At 40.8% G+C, this 14,519-nt stretch overlaps 1 protein-coding gene across 11 annotated transcripts in view; it reads right to left on the reverse strand.

Annotated features, from left to right (window-relative positions):
* Positions 1-1,362: 1,362 nt before the first annotated feature.
* tspoap1 (TSPO associated protein 1) overlaps positions 1,363-14,519 on the reverse strand; it is a 70,347-nt gene continuing 57,190 nt past the window's right edge. For 10 of the 11 annotated variants that reach the window (XM_032533268.1, XM_032533267.1, XM_032533274.1 and 7 more), the window contains 8 exons: positions 11,471-11,613; positions 10,634-10,802; positions 9,788-9,856; positions 9,067-9,114; positions 7,602-7,747; positions 7,426-7,497; positions 6,171-6,278; positions 1,363-5,598 (listed from right to left, as the gene is read on the reverse strand). In XM_032533268.1, coding sequence (XP_032389159.1) covers positions 5,257-5,598; positions 6,171-6,278; positions 7,426-7,497; positions 7,602-7,747; positions 9,067-9,114; positions 9,788-9,856; positions 10,634-10,802; positions 11,471-11,613 — 1,097 coding nt within the window. In that variant the 3' untranslated portion in view covers positions 1,363-5,256. The remainder of the gene's footprint in view (positions 5,599-6,170; positions 6,279-7,425; positions 7,498-7,601; positions 7,748-9,066; positions 9,115-9,787; positions 9,857-10,633; positions 10,803-11,470; positions 11,614-14,519) is intronic. The other variant, XM_032533272.1, reaches the window with a different exon arrangement.

Here is a 14,519-nt window from a genome sequence, read left to right on the forward strand (position 1 = left end):
GAAGAAGAGAAAGAGAGCGGCTGTGACTGTTAGACCTCTTCCTGTGGTTACACCATCACGTGGTTGCAGAGGGTTCAAAAGGAGACGACTCCTTCTTCTTCTTCTTCATCCGCTCCTTGGACAGACAGAAGACACCTGTAAGGCTGCCGGGCAATCCTCGCTTAAAACAGAGAAAAGAAAAATGAAGGTTCAGGTAAAGTATGATGGACGAGGTTGTGTATTTAAATGCCAGAATTAATCATGTCGATGTGGTAAAAATGCTCTTTTAACCAGTCAGATCATGACAGCTGAGCCAGTGTTACAGCTTTTACGTCATTAACTCTGCATTTCCTTTCACTTCTGGTAAATTACCTTGACTCAGAAGTCCATGTGGAATTTGGATTAAAAAACATTATTGTACATATTATATTTTACACTGTGGTGTTATTTGTGTTTAATGTGTCTAGCGGACCTTTGCATTTGTTCCAATTTGTTTCTGATCTGATATAAGGATGTAATTATTTACCAAGACTTTATATACCAAGTGATCTGTTTCTCAGACAGAAAAGCTTACTCATGCAGCCAAAATGGCTTCCTCAAGATAGCGCTTCCTCTGGCAAGAGCTTTAGATCTGACTTTTGCCTCAAACGTTGCATTGAGGCACAGTTGGAGGCACATGGGTGGGGTCTTTTGGATGGTTTTTTCTTTTTTGTCTTGTACAAAAGTTCTAACAGGCCTCAGTTGCATTTGAACGAGCTGCCTGGAAAACTATGAATGCAAATGTCTCAAGTCAAATCAGGAAGTGTGCATTTTCTGGTTTGACATTAAAGCGAGTGCTGTTTGAGCGATGAGCTGAGAGGTTTCAGCTTGGTGTAAAAGTGTGTGTCTGGGTGGGGGTTGGCGTGCAGCTGCCGACGCGAGAGCAGGTGCAGAAGAAGAGAGAAGTGGGAGAAGACGGAGGACGAGCAGTGGATGTACAGTGCAGTCATCCATAAAGTAGAAAGCACTACTAAACACCTCGCCACAGTGTAGTGTTTCCTACTTTATGGATGAGTGTACTGTTGGCTTCAGGGAGAGGAGAGGCCCCGCGTGGAGCCTGCGCAGGAAGTCAGAAAAGAGGAAGCTGCTTTGTCTCACAAAGCCACGCGTTGCCCAGAGTGTTGCCCCCGTCAGTTCACATGGGCGGCGTGTGGCGCGGAGCAAAGCTCGCAACTCTTTCCTCCATTTTATAATTCATCTGTTTCACATGTCCTGTAAAAAAAAGAGATAATCATGTACATTATGATGTATGATCTGTGTGATATGCAATAAAGATACAAAATGAATAAATACCGTGTTAACTTCTGTTTCCCAGGAATACCACATGCATTACAGACTCGAGTGTTTTCTGTGAAAATATACATTCTTTATTCCTGTAAAAAGATCCATATTGAAACAAACCATCACAATTTAAAGTCAACGAGTCCTCTGCGTACTACATCTTCACTTACTGTTGCTCCATCGACAATGCCCGGACATGCAAACAAAAATCCCCAAAATAATCTGAAAAACATTATTAACAAAACATATTTACAGACGAGCTTCCAAAAGGGTAATAAAAACATTAATATATATATTTATATATATATATATATATATAAAAAAAGGTAAATCTTACACTTGTCAAACAATGAATGCAGGTCAGGGAAGACAAAAAAAAGAAAAAGAAAATAGTTTCCTGCGCTGTATGAAAATATACCACAGTCCCAACAATGTTCATTATATACACACAGCTGCTACAGCTTTTTTTCCACTGCATTGGATAATCTACAATTCAAATATTGTAGACAAATCCGCCTATAAAAACATAAATATGACAGTAACATAAATAAGGCCGAACATGGGTATAACATTGGTATGCATGCAGTCATTAAACATCCTGTAAACAACATATTAAGACTAAACAAGGTCTTCTTGTAAGGCTAAATATGATCAACTGAGCTTAAATACTACCTATTGGGCCTAGGGTCCTATTCAGTCAACAGCAGAGCCGTCTACTCACTACACAGCAGGTAGAGGAATACTTGTGCATTAAAGGCCGTCAAATACAAGATCAGTACAAATATTTGCTGTACATTTCGGCAACTTTTGAGCATCCAACCCCCTTTTAGAAAACAACAAATAAATAAAATATACAGTACAGCCTCGGTCATGCCTCTATCCCGGCTATTACACGTCTAAAGTGTCTTTGTCGCTCCGCCCTCCCTTTCATTCTTGGCATCGTCATGCTCACTTTATGTAACACGGACAAACGATTCAAAACATTCATGACATTAAAGAAAGAAAGAAAAAATTGCCTCCAACTTGTGTCATCAGGTGTGACTCCATCAACACCGTGAGTGAGATCAGGTGTGATGTTCAAAACAAGCCTCCACGCTTCAGCCCAGACTAGCCCGCTGAATATCCCCCATGCAGCCCGATGCTTGGTCTCTCGGATCTATGGTAACAGACAAAGCACCTAAGATTTTGGCATGTTCTGCAGTTTTTGACAGCCAGAGCCAACAGGTGGCTCAGCATTAGTAAGAAACTACAAGATAAACCTGAGAAGTTACCCAACCGCCCTGTGTTGCGCAGATCAAAGATCCAATCAGACAGATTGACAGATCACTGAATGTGTTATAGTGACTGATAAGCTCAATACTAAGGCCTGGTCCACACACTCCCACCAAAACTGAATACTTGTAGTACATCTTAATGTAAGTAAAGCTATCACAAACCATTAGTTTCAACCAGTCTACAGTTGATGCAAGTATGTGGATACAAAAAACTAATCAGCGCTACACTGCATGGGCTGATAGACACTGTTTAGCCTGTCTGACCCAATATTCACTAACCACAAGTTCAGTAAACTCAAACATGGAGGCAAATGAAAAGATACATGAAAAACGTATTGCAAAGTCTAGCACAGTACAGCAGTGCCACAACCCCCTCCCCCCCCCTCCCCCCAGTGCCACGAATGACACCTTTAACACAATTCTAGCAACTGTTGTTCCTATGTGCTACGGTCAAATCACAAAAAAATCCAAATGAGTTTTTATTATATACTGTAGGCTATCAATGTATCCAGCACTGAGGACCCTGCTTCACACCAATCTGAATATTAAATTAAACTAGAATATTGGCTGTAGATTAGATAACAACTGGTTGAACAATCAATTAGTCCAGAGGGTTTCAAACTGTTCATGTGGAAATTATAGAAAAATGAAGTCCAGAATTTGCCCGAGCATCATCACGTATTTAAGTTTACTTCCTTATCAAAGTAGTCCTGTGACAGTTGTCTTCATTCATGAGGAGTGTACACTGCAAACAGGAAGTGCTAATAGATAATTCAACATACTTTTAATGGTGCCAATTTGCCAAAAATGGAAATAAATGTAGGCTAAAAATGAGGGCTAATGTTGTAGCCCATGGTTAACTCACTGACTCCATGGCAACATTATACTTCATGTTTACACCCCCTAAAACCCATATTTCTTTCTATTTCCAAAATTTCTATTTATTTTAATAACTTCAAGTTGCCAATAGATTTTCTTTATTTCCTTGACAGTATTAAGGCTCAGAATGTCCCATCAGACGCATTAGTCTTGAATTTGACTTTAATAACATATGTATTAGTCAATCAAGAGAAAATTGATAAGCAACTAATGTCAAAAACCAATTAATCATTTAAGCAAAAACATCAAATGGTTGATGGATTTTAGGATCTCAAATGGGAGAATAAGCTTTTTTTCCCAGTCTTACATTATATTAAATTTAATATCTTTGAGTTTTGAACAGCTAGTGGGAAGAACCAAGACATTTTATGACCTTACCTTAGGCTTTAGGAAACTATATTCTTTTTATTACTATATATTTTTTATGTTGTACCGGCCAAACAGTTAATGGATAATGATTTAATAATATAAGTTGCAGCCATATTAGCTAAAAGAAAAAAAAAAGAGCAGCCTGTTTATCACCAGATACTACATCCTTTGTTCACAACTCTCTCATACTCACACAAACATTAAGTACATTAAGTAGTATGCAACCTTTAGGTCTGAGTTAATGTCTGAGAAAGGCATCTGTTTTCAGTCTCACCAGTGGACTGGGCAGCTTCATCTACACACACATGCACACACCAAAGAAGACCATATTATTAACCTTCAACAAATAGTCTAGACCAGGGGTCTTCAACGTTTTCCAGGCCAAGGACCCCCAAACTGATGGCGAGATGGAGCGGGGACCCCCTTATTATATATATTGTATAAAATTGTGTTATATCAAACTGGTCCTATGGTGCCATGTGTGCGTTGATGACTGAAAGCCTCCATTTATCTGTTTACTACAGTGTGTTGAGTTCATGTTAATGTGTATTTAAAGACATTTCAATTAGTGGAAAAAATTGCAGGGGGGGGGAATATTTAAAAAAAGTCTAATCAACCAAAACTTTCGCGACCCCCATGCAGTACCTCCGCGGACCCCCTAGGGGTCGCGGACCCCCTGTTGAAGACCCCTGGTCTAGACTGTTAACCTCAATCCCCATAACTAATTTGATCTAAATTACACGTATCAAGGTGGATCACGGCTGTCTCCCACAGCTCTAGATGACTAACCTCCTGCCCAGATGTCACTTCATGCAATGTGCTGATGGTTAGGGCAAGAGTAATACAAATAAATAACATGTTCTGTACAAAGTACTGTATACATTTTCTTAAAGACGAGGATCACGTGAGGGACAAGCGGAGAGTTATTTAAAATACATCCGTTCAGGATGGATAGTGCATTCTTTATAGTGACACAGAGGAAGAGATAGACTGCTGCTTCTGTTTGTTCGCTTCAAATAAATAAAGTGGCATGAACATTAAAGCTAATATTTAATTAGCTGTGTCTGAGCTGGGCTGAAGTCTAGTCTGCTGTTCTGTATCAGATTGATAGATCTTAGTGTTGTATATCAAGCGTTAACGCCTCTATTGACTTGAACATTTACAAATGCTTAGCTAGTTAGGTAGTGTTTAGAGAATATATTTGTGTGCTTGCACACTTCAACATGCACTTCTGCATGCTCGCACAATGCTGTAAGCGGTGTGTTGATGTACTCTAAATTTAACAGCAGCTAGCAGTGCTCTAAGGCAATTGTATAATTAGTGACGGTTAAAGCATCGGTTATTAGATCTGATAGCCACTAACCGCACCGACTGAGACTAACAGTGAAAAAAGTGCCTCAATGTGATGCGAGTATTCCGAGTCAGAGGTCCTGACTCATTCTTTCTTGCTGGATCCCAGCTTTTTGAACAGCCTCTTGCCTTTGGAGAAAAAGCCTTTCTTCTTCTTGCCTTGTGCAGAGCAGTCCGTCTGTGTCGGGCTGTCTGCTGGAAGGGGGGCTGGAGGAGAGCAGCAGGCCTCCACTGCTGCTGGACCTGGACCTGGAGCAGGTTCCAGGTCTGACGTGAGGCTCGCAGCGGGTGTCAGTTTGGGTCGCAGGTCTGTGGGCTCTGTTGGGTCAGGGACAGGAGGTTCTGTTTGGGGCTGCAAAGCCTCTTCTAGGGTTGAGGGCCTAGGTTGTTGATGTTGCTGCTGCTCTGTAGAAGACGTCCAGTTACCCTACAGGAGGAGAGAAAGACTTTTAGAGTGAGCAAGCCAAATATATTAAACAATATCTGAAACTTAGTTATGCTTTAAATGATAATTCCAAAGGGAAACACAAGGATAGGACAAACACAACAGTAGATCTGAAGTCTTTGACACGTGTTTTGATAAACTAACAGGTTCAGGATCTTATGCAAATGAGCAGCGTAGAACTAAGGTAGAGGCGGAGGGACAGGACATAAACAGGGAGTGCACAGGGGACACTAGTGGGGATCACTGAGCTGCTTTTTAGTCCTAAAAACACTTACGATCAAGTCTCAAAGTGTACACTTCGTTTCTGCTTCTGCAAAAGGCCATGCAGGAAACAGTGGGGCAAAAGAAATGCGACAGGGCAGAATTAAAGAAACAGAACAGAAAATAACAGCAACCAGATGCTGGAAATGCATGAAAAAAAGTATAAAGAGTTAAAAAAAAGTGATTTGTAAAAAAAAAAAAAAAAGACACATAATTTATGCCTGCAGGCCAGGAAGTGTCCCCCAGTTCCATTTACAGTGATGCATGCTGGTCAGACAGAAATGCTAAGCCACCTGGGATTCTTTCTTGGCTTCTGGGGCTGACTGAGCAGAGGGGGCGTCCTCTGGAACGGCCTGCAGGAAGTTGGAGGGCACCAAGCCGCTGTGTCCATTCAAGTCTCCCTGGAAGAGAAACACAACATCAAGACATGACGATGCTTTTTCGATTCATCACTTAGGTAATTTTTCAAGCTGAAATTCCGAATGTATGACTTAGGTTATTAAATGTACTTGGTCTTCCATTATGACACAAAACAAGACTATTGAAGATGTTACATTTGGCAATAGGAATTAAAGATGGACCAAACCATAAATTGATGATGCTAAATAATTGTTAATATACTGCTACTATTCATATTATTGTATTTTCATATGCTATATCAAAGTATTTTTTCAATTTCTATTATATTACATAAATATACACCATAATACTGTATTATTACTGTACAGTGTGTGCATATTACATACAGTATACTGCATATATTACATATATTATATACTATATCACTTAACTTTCATAATGTAATGTGGATATTGTAAATATTTGTATTTAGTCACCCCTCTGATTTTATTAATGTCTTATTTTATTTATTTCATTCAAAAAGTCAAAGTCTCGTCTTATTTCGTCTTAGCTGAAGTAGATGTCTTTGCTGCTGAAACTCCTCTTGCACACAGTGTGCACACGTTATTCTTTCTGCAGGTTCAACAATGTTCTGTTGTGTGGCAAGAAGAAGTGCACAGTAAGCAAGAGCCACCACACTGTTTCAGGAAGTACAGTGCAGAAACATTCTATCACTAAAGTGTAGCAATAAAGAGAAAAAAATATTCAGATCCTTTATTTAAGTAAAGTACTATTGTCACACCGTAATCCTCACATTTTAGAAAAACTATCAGATTAGGGAAACTATCAATCGACTAAGTGACTAATCAGCTAATCATCTCAGCTGGACTTGTAGGTTGTTATATTGTTGGGTAGTTTCAGTTATGATAAAACATATTTTATAAACTACATGTGTTTTATGTGCAAATATCTTAATGTGTAGAGTAACTAGTTACTAAAGCTGTCAGATAAATGTAGTGGAGTAAAAAGTAGACAATATCTCTCAGAAATGTAGCAGAGTAGAGGTAGAAAGTGGCATGAAAAGAAAAGACTCAAGTAAATTACATGTACCTCAAATGTACCTCACATGTACCTCAAAGTACAGTACTTGAGTAAATGTACTTAGTTTAATTCCACCACTGATTCTAGAGTCATGTTATTAATACTTACGTAGAAGAAGCCATCTTCGTCCATGTCACCAAACACATGTATGATGTCTCCTGCACTGAAGGTCAGCTCAGCCTGAACAAAGTCAGAAAAACCAGAGATGATGAGCAAAAACTACAACCACACATATAGTACTTGTTTTGGGGAAAAAAGAGAACATTTGTAGGTGCAATTCTGACCTCTATGTCAGTGTTGGGGGAGCTCTCTCGTGGATCATAATCAAAGATGGCGACCATTCTGCGGGCTCCTGGTGCTGGGTCTCCCACAGCTGCCGCAGCAGCAGCAACAGGGGCAGCAGGGGCAGCAGGGGCAGTCTGGCTGGGGTCTGTCAGTCAAACACAGTACAGTCTTTCATCCTGATAATAAGAGCAGTAACATGTCTCTGCAATTCCAATCAGCATGCAGCTCATCGTGTGGGCTTGTCCGACTCCCTCAGCGTCATGCTAAGCTGAGGAAAAGTCACACCACTGCACTCAGACATATGGAAACAAAAAGATTAGCAGCCACAGTTAGCATTTTCATTTTCATTAAAAAGCTCGTAGCAGCTTGAGCTGTAAAAATGAAGACAACTGAAATGATGCGATGCTTAAATGCCACTTGAACTGTGAAATGAAAAGAGGAGTTAGGAGAAGGGATTGCTTGATATTTATAACTGGGGGTTAATGAAGAGGACATTAGATTTAGTACTTTTAACTGTTCTAGGTGGCATTCTCTGCACTACATACCCAACATGTATAATATGGTTCAACATACTGTAAATAAACAGTAGTATCTTTTTGGACGCACTATGCTGTAATTTTCAATGTCGCTTCCTGAGAGCCTCCTTGCCGTTGGAGACTTGTAACCATGGTAACTCATGACGACCTCAGCTTTTGCGGCATTGCCAAATAATGCTTGAATTACCAAAAGAGGAAAACAACTACAACAACAGTTGCAGGTGACAAAATCACAGATTTTTAGACGTAGAAATGTAAATTAAAGTTACAGAGCTGCCTTGGCTGCTGTCCATTTCAAATATTGTTGTTACTACCGCATTAATAATAATAATAATAATAATGTATACTTTATTAATGCTACAAGGGGAAATTACAATTTACACTTTGTTGTTATTACACACAGGCCTGAATTACACACACACACACATGCTCAGTACCTATACATGCACTAATGTTGCGATGTCAGAGTGTCAGAGATGTCAGATTGCATTGTGGAATACTAATGTGGGCGTAGTGTCGTGTTTGCATGCTGTAATATTTCACCAGAAATAGTATGCCATTCACATACTATTGGTTTCATAATAAGATTCTAAAAAATCTCAAATACTCTTTTAGCCTACTAAATAGCATGTTAGTATGGAATTTCAGACGCAACCCTACTCTCAGAAACGTCATTCTATTTTCTTTTTCTTTATTTAAGCTCTTTTAAAAAGGCAAACACCCTCAACTAATCAGACAGACCCTAGTAAGGATGAATGAAGGTGAGCCCCAGCTAAATTAAAGTCCAACCATTTAAAGAAAAAGGACACACAATGGCACGTTAATGCATAAAATAGCACGTAAACCCATGCTGTCCTCCAGCGGTCATCTGATCATGCAGGTGAAAACAGAGCGAGGAAGAGGAGGAGTCAAAGTGCTAACTACAAACCTTGGCTAGTGGAGTCTACGCTCTCCTCCCAGAGTGTCACAGACTCCACTGGAAGAGATTAGGAACGGGGGGGAAAGAAGCATGAGCACAATCCCAGAATGATACGAGACCTCAAAGGCCAAGGAGCAATCCTGCTTGAAGTTAAAGTCTGTCTCGTTTTATCACACAAAGTCACAGATGGCGATCAGAGGGGATGGATGTTTTAACAAAGTGAACTTTAGGGGTGATCATGTAATGCAGTTGTGACATGGGAGCAGAATATTGGACCTTTATCTTTAATCAATCAGTAGGCAACATACTGCCACATTCTGCTGCTATCTCTGCAATGTATTACATGTATAGCCAATGAAAAGCTGACAGGACTGACTCAGTACTTTAACACTTATGAAGGCGTTATTGAGAAAAATCTTAGAAAAGTTAACCTGTGGAAAGATGAAGTCACTCTGAAGAGCCTATATATGCACTAAGAAAGAAAAGTGTTACTAGGCCCTAATAAGAGATTTTGACACTACTGTAGAGAGAATACGTATTGGTAATATGTTTACCAGACTGCTGCAAAGCGGTCTGAATTCATTACTACAGTAGCTAGACATAAAAAAAAAACCTGGTCGCTGAGCAACTCAAAGAGCAAAGCTAAAGTGAAAGAGACAAAAAGGAGAAGCAAACCAGAGAAGAGATTAAAGGAGGACGGGGAGAAGCCGCAATCTGCAGCGAGACACACCTTTCTTGGATCGTCTCGGTTTCGGCGGTGGAACAGGGCGACGTGGAAGCTGTGCGTGTGTGCGAGTGCCTTTATGGAGTTTTAGAAAGGAAAACCAAAAAAAAAAAAAAAAAAACATAAAAAATTGAAACCAAAAAGAAACACAGAGGTGCAATTGTTGAGAGAAGCAGACCAGACAAAATAGACAATGAAAAGCCAGTGAAGAGCAATTTAAAAAATGACAACCAGTGAGCAGCAGACACGGCAGTGAGAACAAGTGGAAGTGAAAAGGTTAAACCATCTGCAAATAGCGCTCTGGGTAGAAAGCAGGAAACAGAAGCAAAGTGTTAGCTCGATTTTGCCGCATGGCTCGCTACAACTCGCCACAGGCAAACACTTTGACTTAGGTTTATTTCTTTGTCATGACACCTGCGTAAAAAGGCAGTCATTGACTGAGGATAGATGGTTATGATTTCCTTAATAGCAACACAGTGAACCAGAAGCCATAAAAACCTACAAAGGTAAAGTCTGGGATCCATTTTAATTTAGTTCAACTGCAATCTGATCTGATGAGAGCTTTCTTTGTGCTTCCTGCTGGGTGAAAATGCCAAAGGGAGCTTTTACATCTCCTCCTCTCATCATGATAACAGCTTTGGTTTTTCCTCCAATTAATCACAGACAAAAATAGACTAGGGAAATAAAATTAAGTGAGCAACGGATATTTAAGGTCTGGATTCTGAAACACTTGTGCTGCTATTTTCACTTAACACTTAAACATGAACAGAGATGATATTATGAGTAAAACCTCTTTACACCTACAGTAAAGGATGTCCAAATGTACCCATTTTATTTAAGAGTTTGACCTACCTATCTTCTCCATGGAGGACGCTGTGGACAAGAAGCCCTGCTGCAGTAGCTGCTGCCGGGTCTCCTCATCCTCCACCTGGATCTCAGACACCATGTTACATGGAACATAGCCTAGGCGCCCGGCAGACTCGCCTCGGTAGAACCCGTCTGCGTCTTTATCTCCGTAAACCTGGGCAGAGGAGTGGAAACATGCATCTATTGAAATGAAACACAAACCTGTAATATTGCTGGGCTAATATATTTAAATATGCTTTCAAGAGCTGCAAAGATGAATCGATTAATTGGTTAGTTGTCAACTATTAAATTAATCACAATTTTGCTAATCAATTAACTGGCTTAGGTCATTTTTTTATGGAAGTAAATAAATGAAAATGATCTGATTCCATTTCCTAAAAAGTGAATATTTTCTTTTTTCTCACTCCTCTGTGACAGTAAACTGAATATCTTTGAGTTTTTGGACAAATACAAACATTTGAGGACGTCATCCTGAGTTTCAGGAAACACTGACTGACATTTTTCATTATTTTCTGACATTTTACAGACCGAATAACCATAAGATTGATGGAGAAAATAATTGACAGATTAAGTGACTATGAAAAATAATTGTTAGTTGCAGCCCGGATATATTCAATTAAAGGTTTTTGGGCTTTCAAACATAGGTCAAAGATGCAAAAACGTTGCTAAATGACTCATTAGAGGACTAGTATACACAGTGTGCATATTTACCCTTGTGCTGTAGCAGTCCTGTTAATCTGATCTCATCGAGAGATGCTTTGAATGAAAAACATGCATGATTGTCGGGGATATTTCTAGTGTGTGAGCTGTGTGGGGACATACTTTGATGATCTGTCCTTCAGTGAAGGGCAGCTCTTCCTCAGCAGCGTCCGGATTGGGCGACATAGTGGCAGGATCATAAGGGAAGAGGGCCACAAAGATACGTATGTCACTGTTTCCTTTGGTCTTTGGTGAATCAACAGTACCTGCAGACACAGACACACACAGACACACATACAGTCAAAATACTCAATTTGGTACACACATCCAGGTGTATTTAACACAGAATTTATATAATTAAATGATGTTTGTTCCCAGGTGACTGATTCACAAGTGTCCTTTTGTTAAAGGGGAACTATGCTTTTAGCTTAATTTACCTAACTGAACAGCTTTGGATTCATTGGGATGGTTCTATCACTTTTTTTTTAGTTGAATAGTGGTCTTCTCGTTCCCCCCTAAACACACTTGCAACTTTTGGCAGGAGAATCAACGGATTCAGCTTCAGGAAGCATCCCTTGATAATAGGTCTCGCAAAAACAATTTGCTTCATGGCACTGCACACATACGGCCATTCAGGAACCGGCTAAGAAGGTAGCGATGGAGTTTTCAGAGTTTTTCACACTATCGTCATGGCTGAGCATTGTCGGAGGAACAGAGAAAGAGGAAACGGAAGACTGACCGAGCGAGGAGTCAGACACAAGTAAACACAGGAGCTGTAGGGGGGCTCTATAGAGAAACATGTAGGGGGAGCTCTATAGAGAAACATGTAGGGGGGCTCTATAGAGCAATCTGTAGGGGAAGCTCTATAGAGAAACATGTAGGGGGAGCTCTATAGAGAAACATGGTAGGGAAGCTCTATAGAGAAAACCTGTAGGGGGAGCTCTATAGAGAAACATGTAGGGGAGCTCTATAGAGAAACATGTAGGGGGCTCTATAGAGCAACCTGTAGGAGGAGCTCTATAGAGAAACATGTTAGGGGGGCTCTATGAGAGAACATGTAGGGAGAGCTCTATAGAGACATGTAGGGGGGTCTCATAGAGAAACCTGTAGGAGGACTCTATAGAGAAACTTTAGGGGAAGCTCTATAGAGAAACATGTAGGGGGGCTCTTAGAGAAACATGTAGGGAGGAGCTCTATAGAGAAACATGTAGGGGGCTCTATAGAGAACATGTAGGGGGGCTTATAGAAACATGTGGGGGGGCTCTATAGAGCAACCTGTGGAGGGCTCTATAGAGAAAACTGTAGGAGGGGCTCTATAGAGAACATGTAGGAGAGCTCTATAGAGAAACATGTAGGGGGCGCTATAGAGCAACCTGTAGGAGGAGCTCTAAGCGAAACATGTAGGGGAGCTCTATAGAAAACATGTAGGGGGCTCTATAAGCAACCTGTGGAGGCCTCTATAGCGAAACATTAGGTGATCGCTGTCAGAAACATGTAGGGGAGCTCTATAGAGAAACTGTGGGGGAGCTCTATAGAGAAACATGTAGGAGGGGCTCTATAGAGAAACATGTAGGAAGCTCTATGAGAAGTAGGGGGGCCTATAGAGCACCTGTAGGAGGAGCTCTATAGCGAAACATGTAGGGGGGCTCTATAGAGAAACATGTAGGGGAGCTCTAGAGAGACATGTAGGGGGAGCTCTATAGAGAAACATGTAGGGGGAGCTCTATAGAGAAACATGTAGGAGGGGCTCTATAGCGAAACATGTAGGGGGAGCTCTATAGAGAAACATGTAGGGGGGCTCTATAGAGCAACCTGTAGGAGGAGCTCTATAGCGAAACATGTAGGGTGATCGCTGTACAGAAACATGTAGGGGGAGCTCTATAGAGCAACCTGTAGGAGGAGCTCTATAGAGAAACATGTAGGGGGATCGCTATATAGAAACATGTAGGGGGGGCTCTATAGAGAAACCTGGGAGCAAAAAGTGAGAAAACAGCAAAGAAACACTGAGAAGTGCAATGTCGAGAGCACTGGTTATGTTATAAGCTCTATAGTAAATCAGTTACTAACTAAAAGTAATTCTATGGGTTTATGAGGATTTGCTTGTTTCCTAAAAACAAACAAAAAACATATAATTCCTTGTATTTATTCATGCATTATTTGATAAAAGCTTTTATTTTCATGCAATTTCTTTTTTGTTAGCTTTGCCTTCTTGAAGTTCAAATACAATTTATTGTCACTGTGATTACTACACACACACACTCTGGGTCTGCACACAAGCCATGCATAGCTTGCAATAACCTCTGCAAACAGCATATCCAGCTGGCCCCTCCCCCACCTCCAGCTAACGGCATTGCTGCTGTGAACGGTGTTCGCCGAGCACAGGCATGTCCTTAAAAGAGGTAATCGAGCTAAAGCACTGATCCTAAGCTGTGTGAGCCGTTTGACAAACGTGCACTCGTTCATGATCTGCAGCATGCAAAAGCACCAGGGAAAAAAGTGTTTGACCCACACTCTAATCTACATCTGAGGATGTTTGCTGAAAACACACAGGCTTAAAAAGAATATTAATATTATCAAAGGTGCAATGTCACAGATCGTGCAAAGCAGCCTTTAAATGTGGCTTGTGGCACAGTTCTACAGTATAGCAGACATGAGGTATGACACCAGTGTTGCTAAAAGCATTACAACTGGAGGCTATTCCACATCGAGCGAGATTTCGAGAGCTGTAGTGAGACTTTAAGCTGCGCTGAAGAGACGTTTTCTCTATCTCATTAGGGAGAATCAGCCCATCTGTGGCAGGAGTCACGGGCAAACAAATTGTACGCTGTACTTTCACATCCTCACTGATTTTCTAGTAGATAGGACAGAACTTCTCCCTGCTCTTCTTCCTCTATCTGTGTGCACGTGTACCCTTGTGCTCAAGTGTGTGCACCCACACATTTGCCAGAAAGGTCCGGATTATTAAATGCAACTGAGAAGAACAGAAGAGCGTGAGGGAAGAAGAGAAAGAGAGGGAGCGCAGGCCGTTTCTTTGCTGGCTAATCGAGGTTACTATTTTAATGTCTGTCACTTCCTCCTGTCATGACAAGCCACTTTGAGTTAAGCTGGTTCAGAGCTTAGCAGGCTCTCTCCCACTTCTTCATTGCAAGCTACAGTTTCTCCTCCTCCTCGA

This window comes from Etheostoma spectabile, chromosome 13 (genome assembly GCF_008692095.1).
Source record: "Etheostoma spectabile isolate EspeVRDwgs_2016 chromosome 13, UIUC_Espe_1.0, whole genome shotgun sequence".
In the NCBI taxonomy this organism is placed as follows: Eukaryota; Metazoa; Chordata; class Actinopteri; order Perciformes; family Percidae; genus Etheostoma; species Etheostoma spectabile.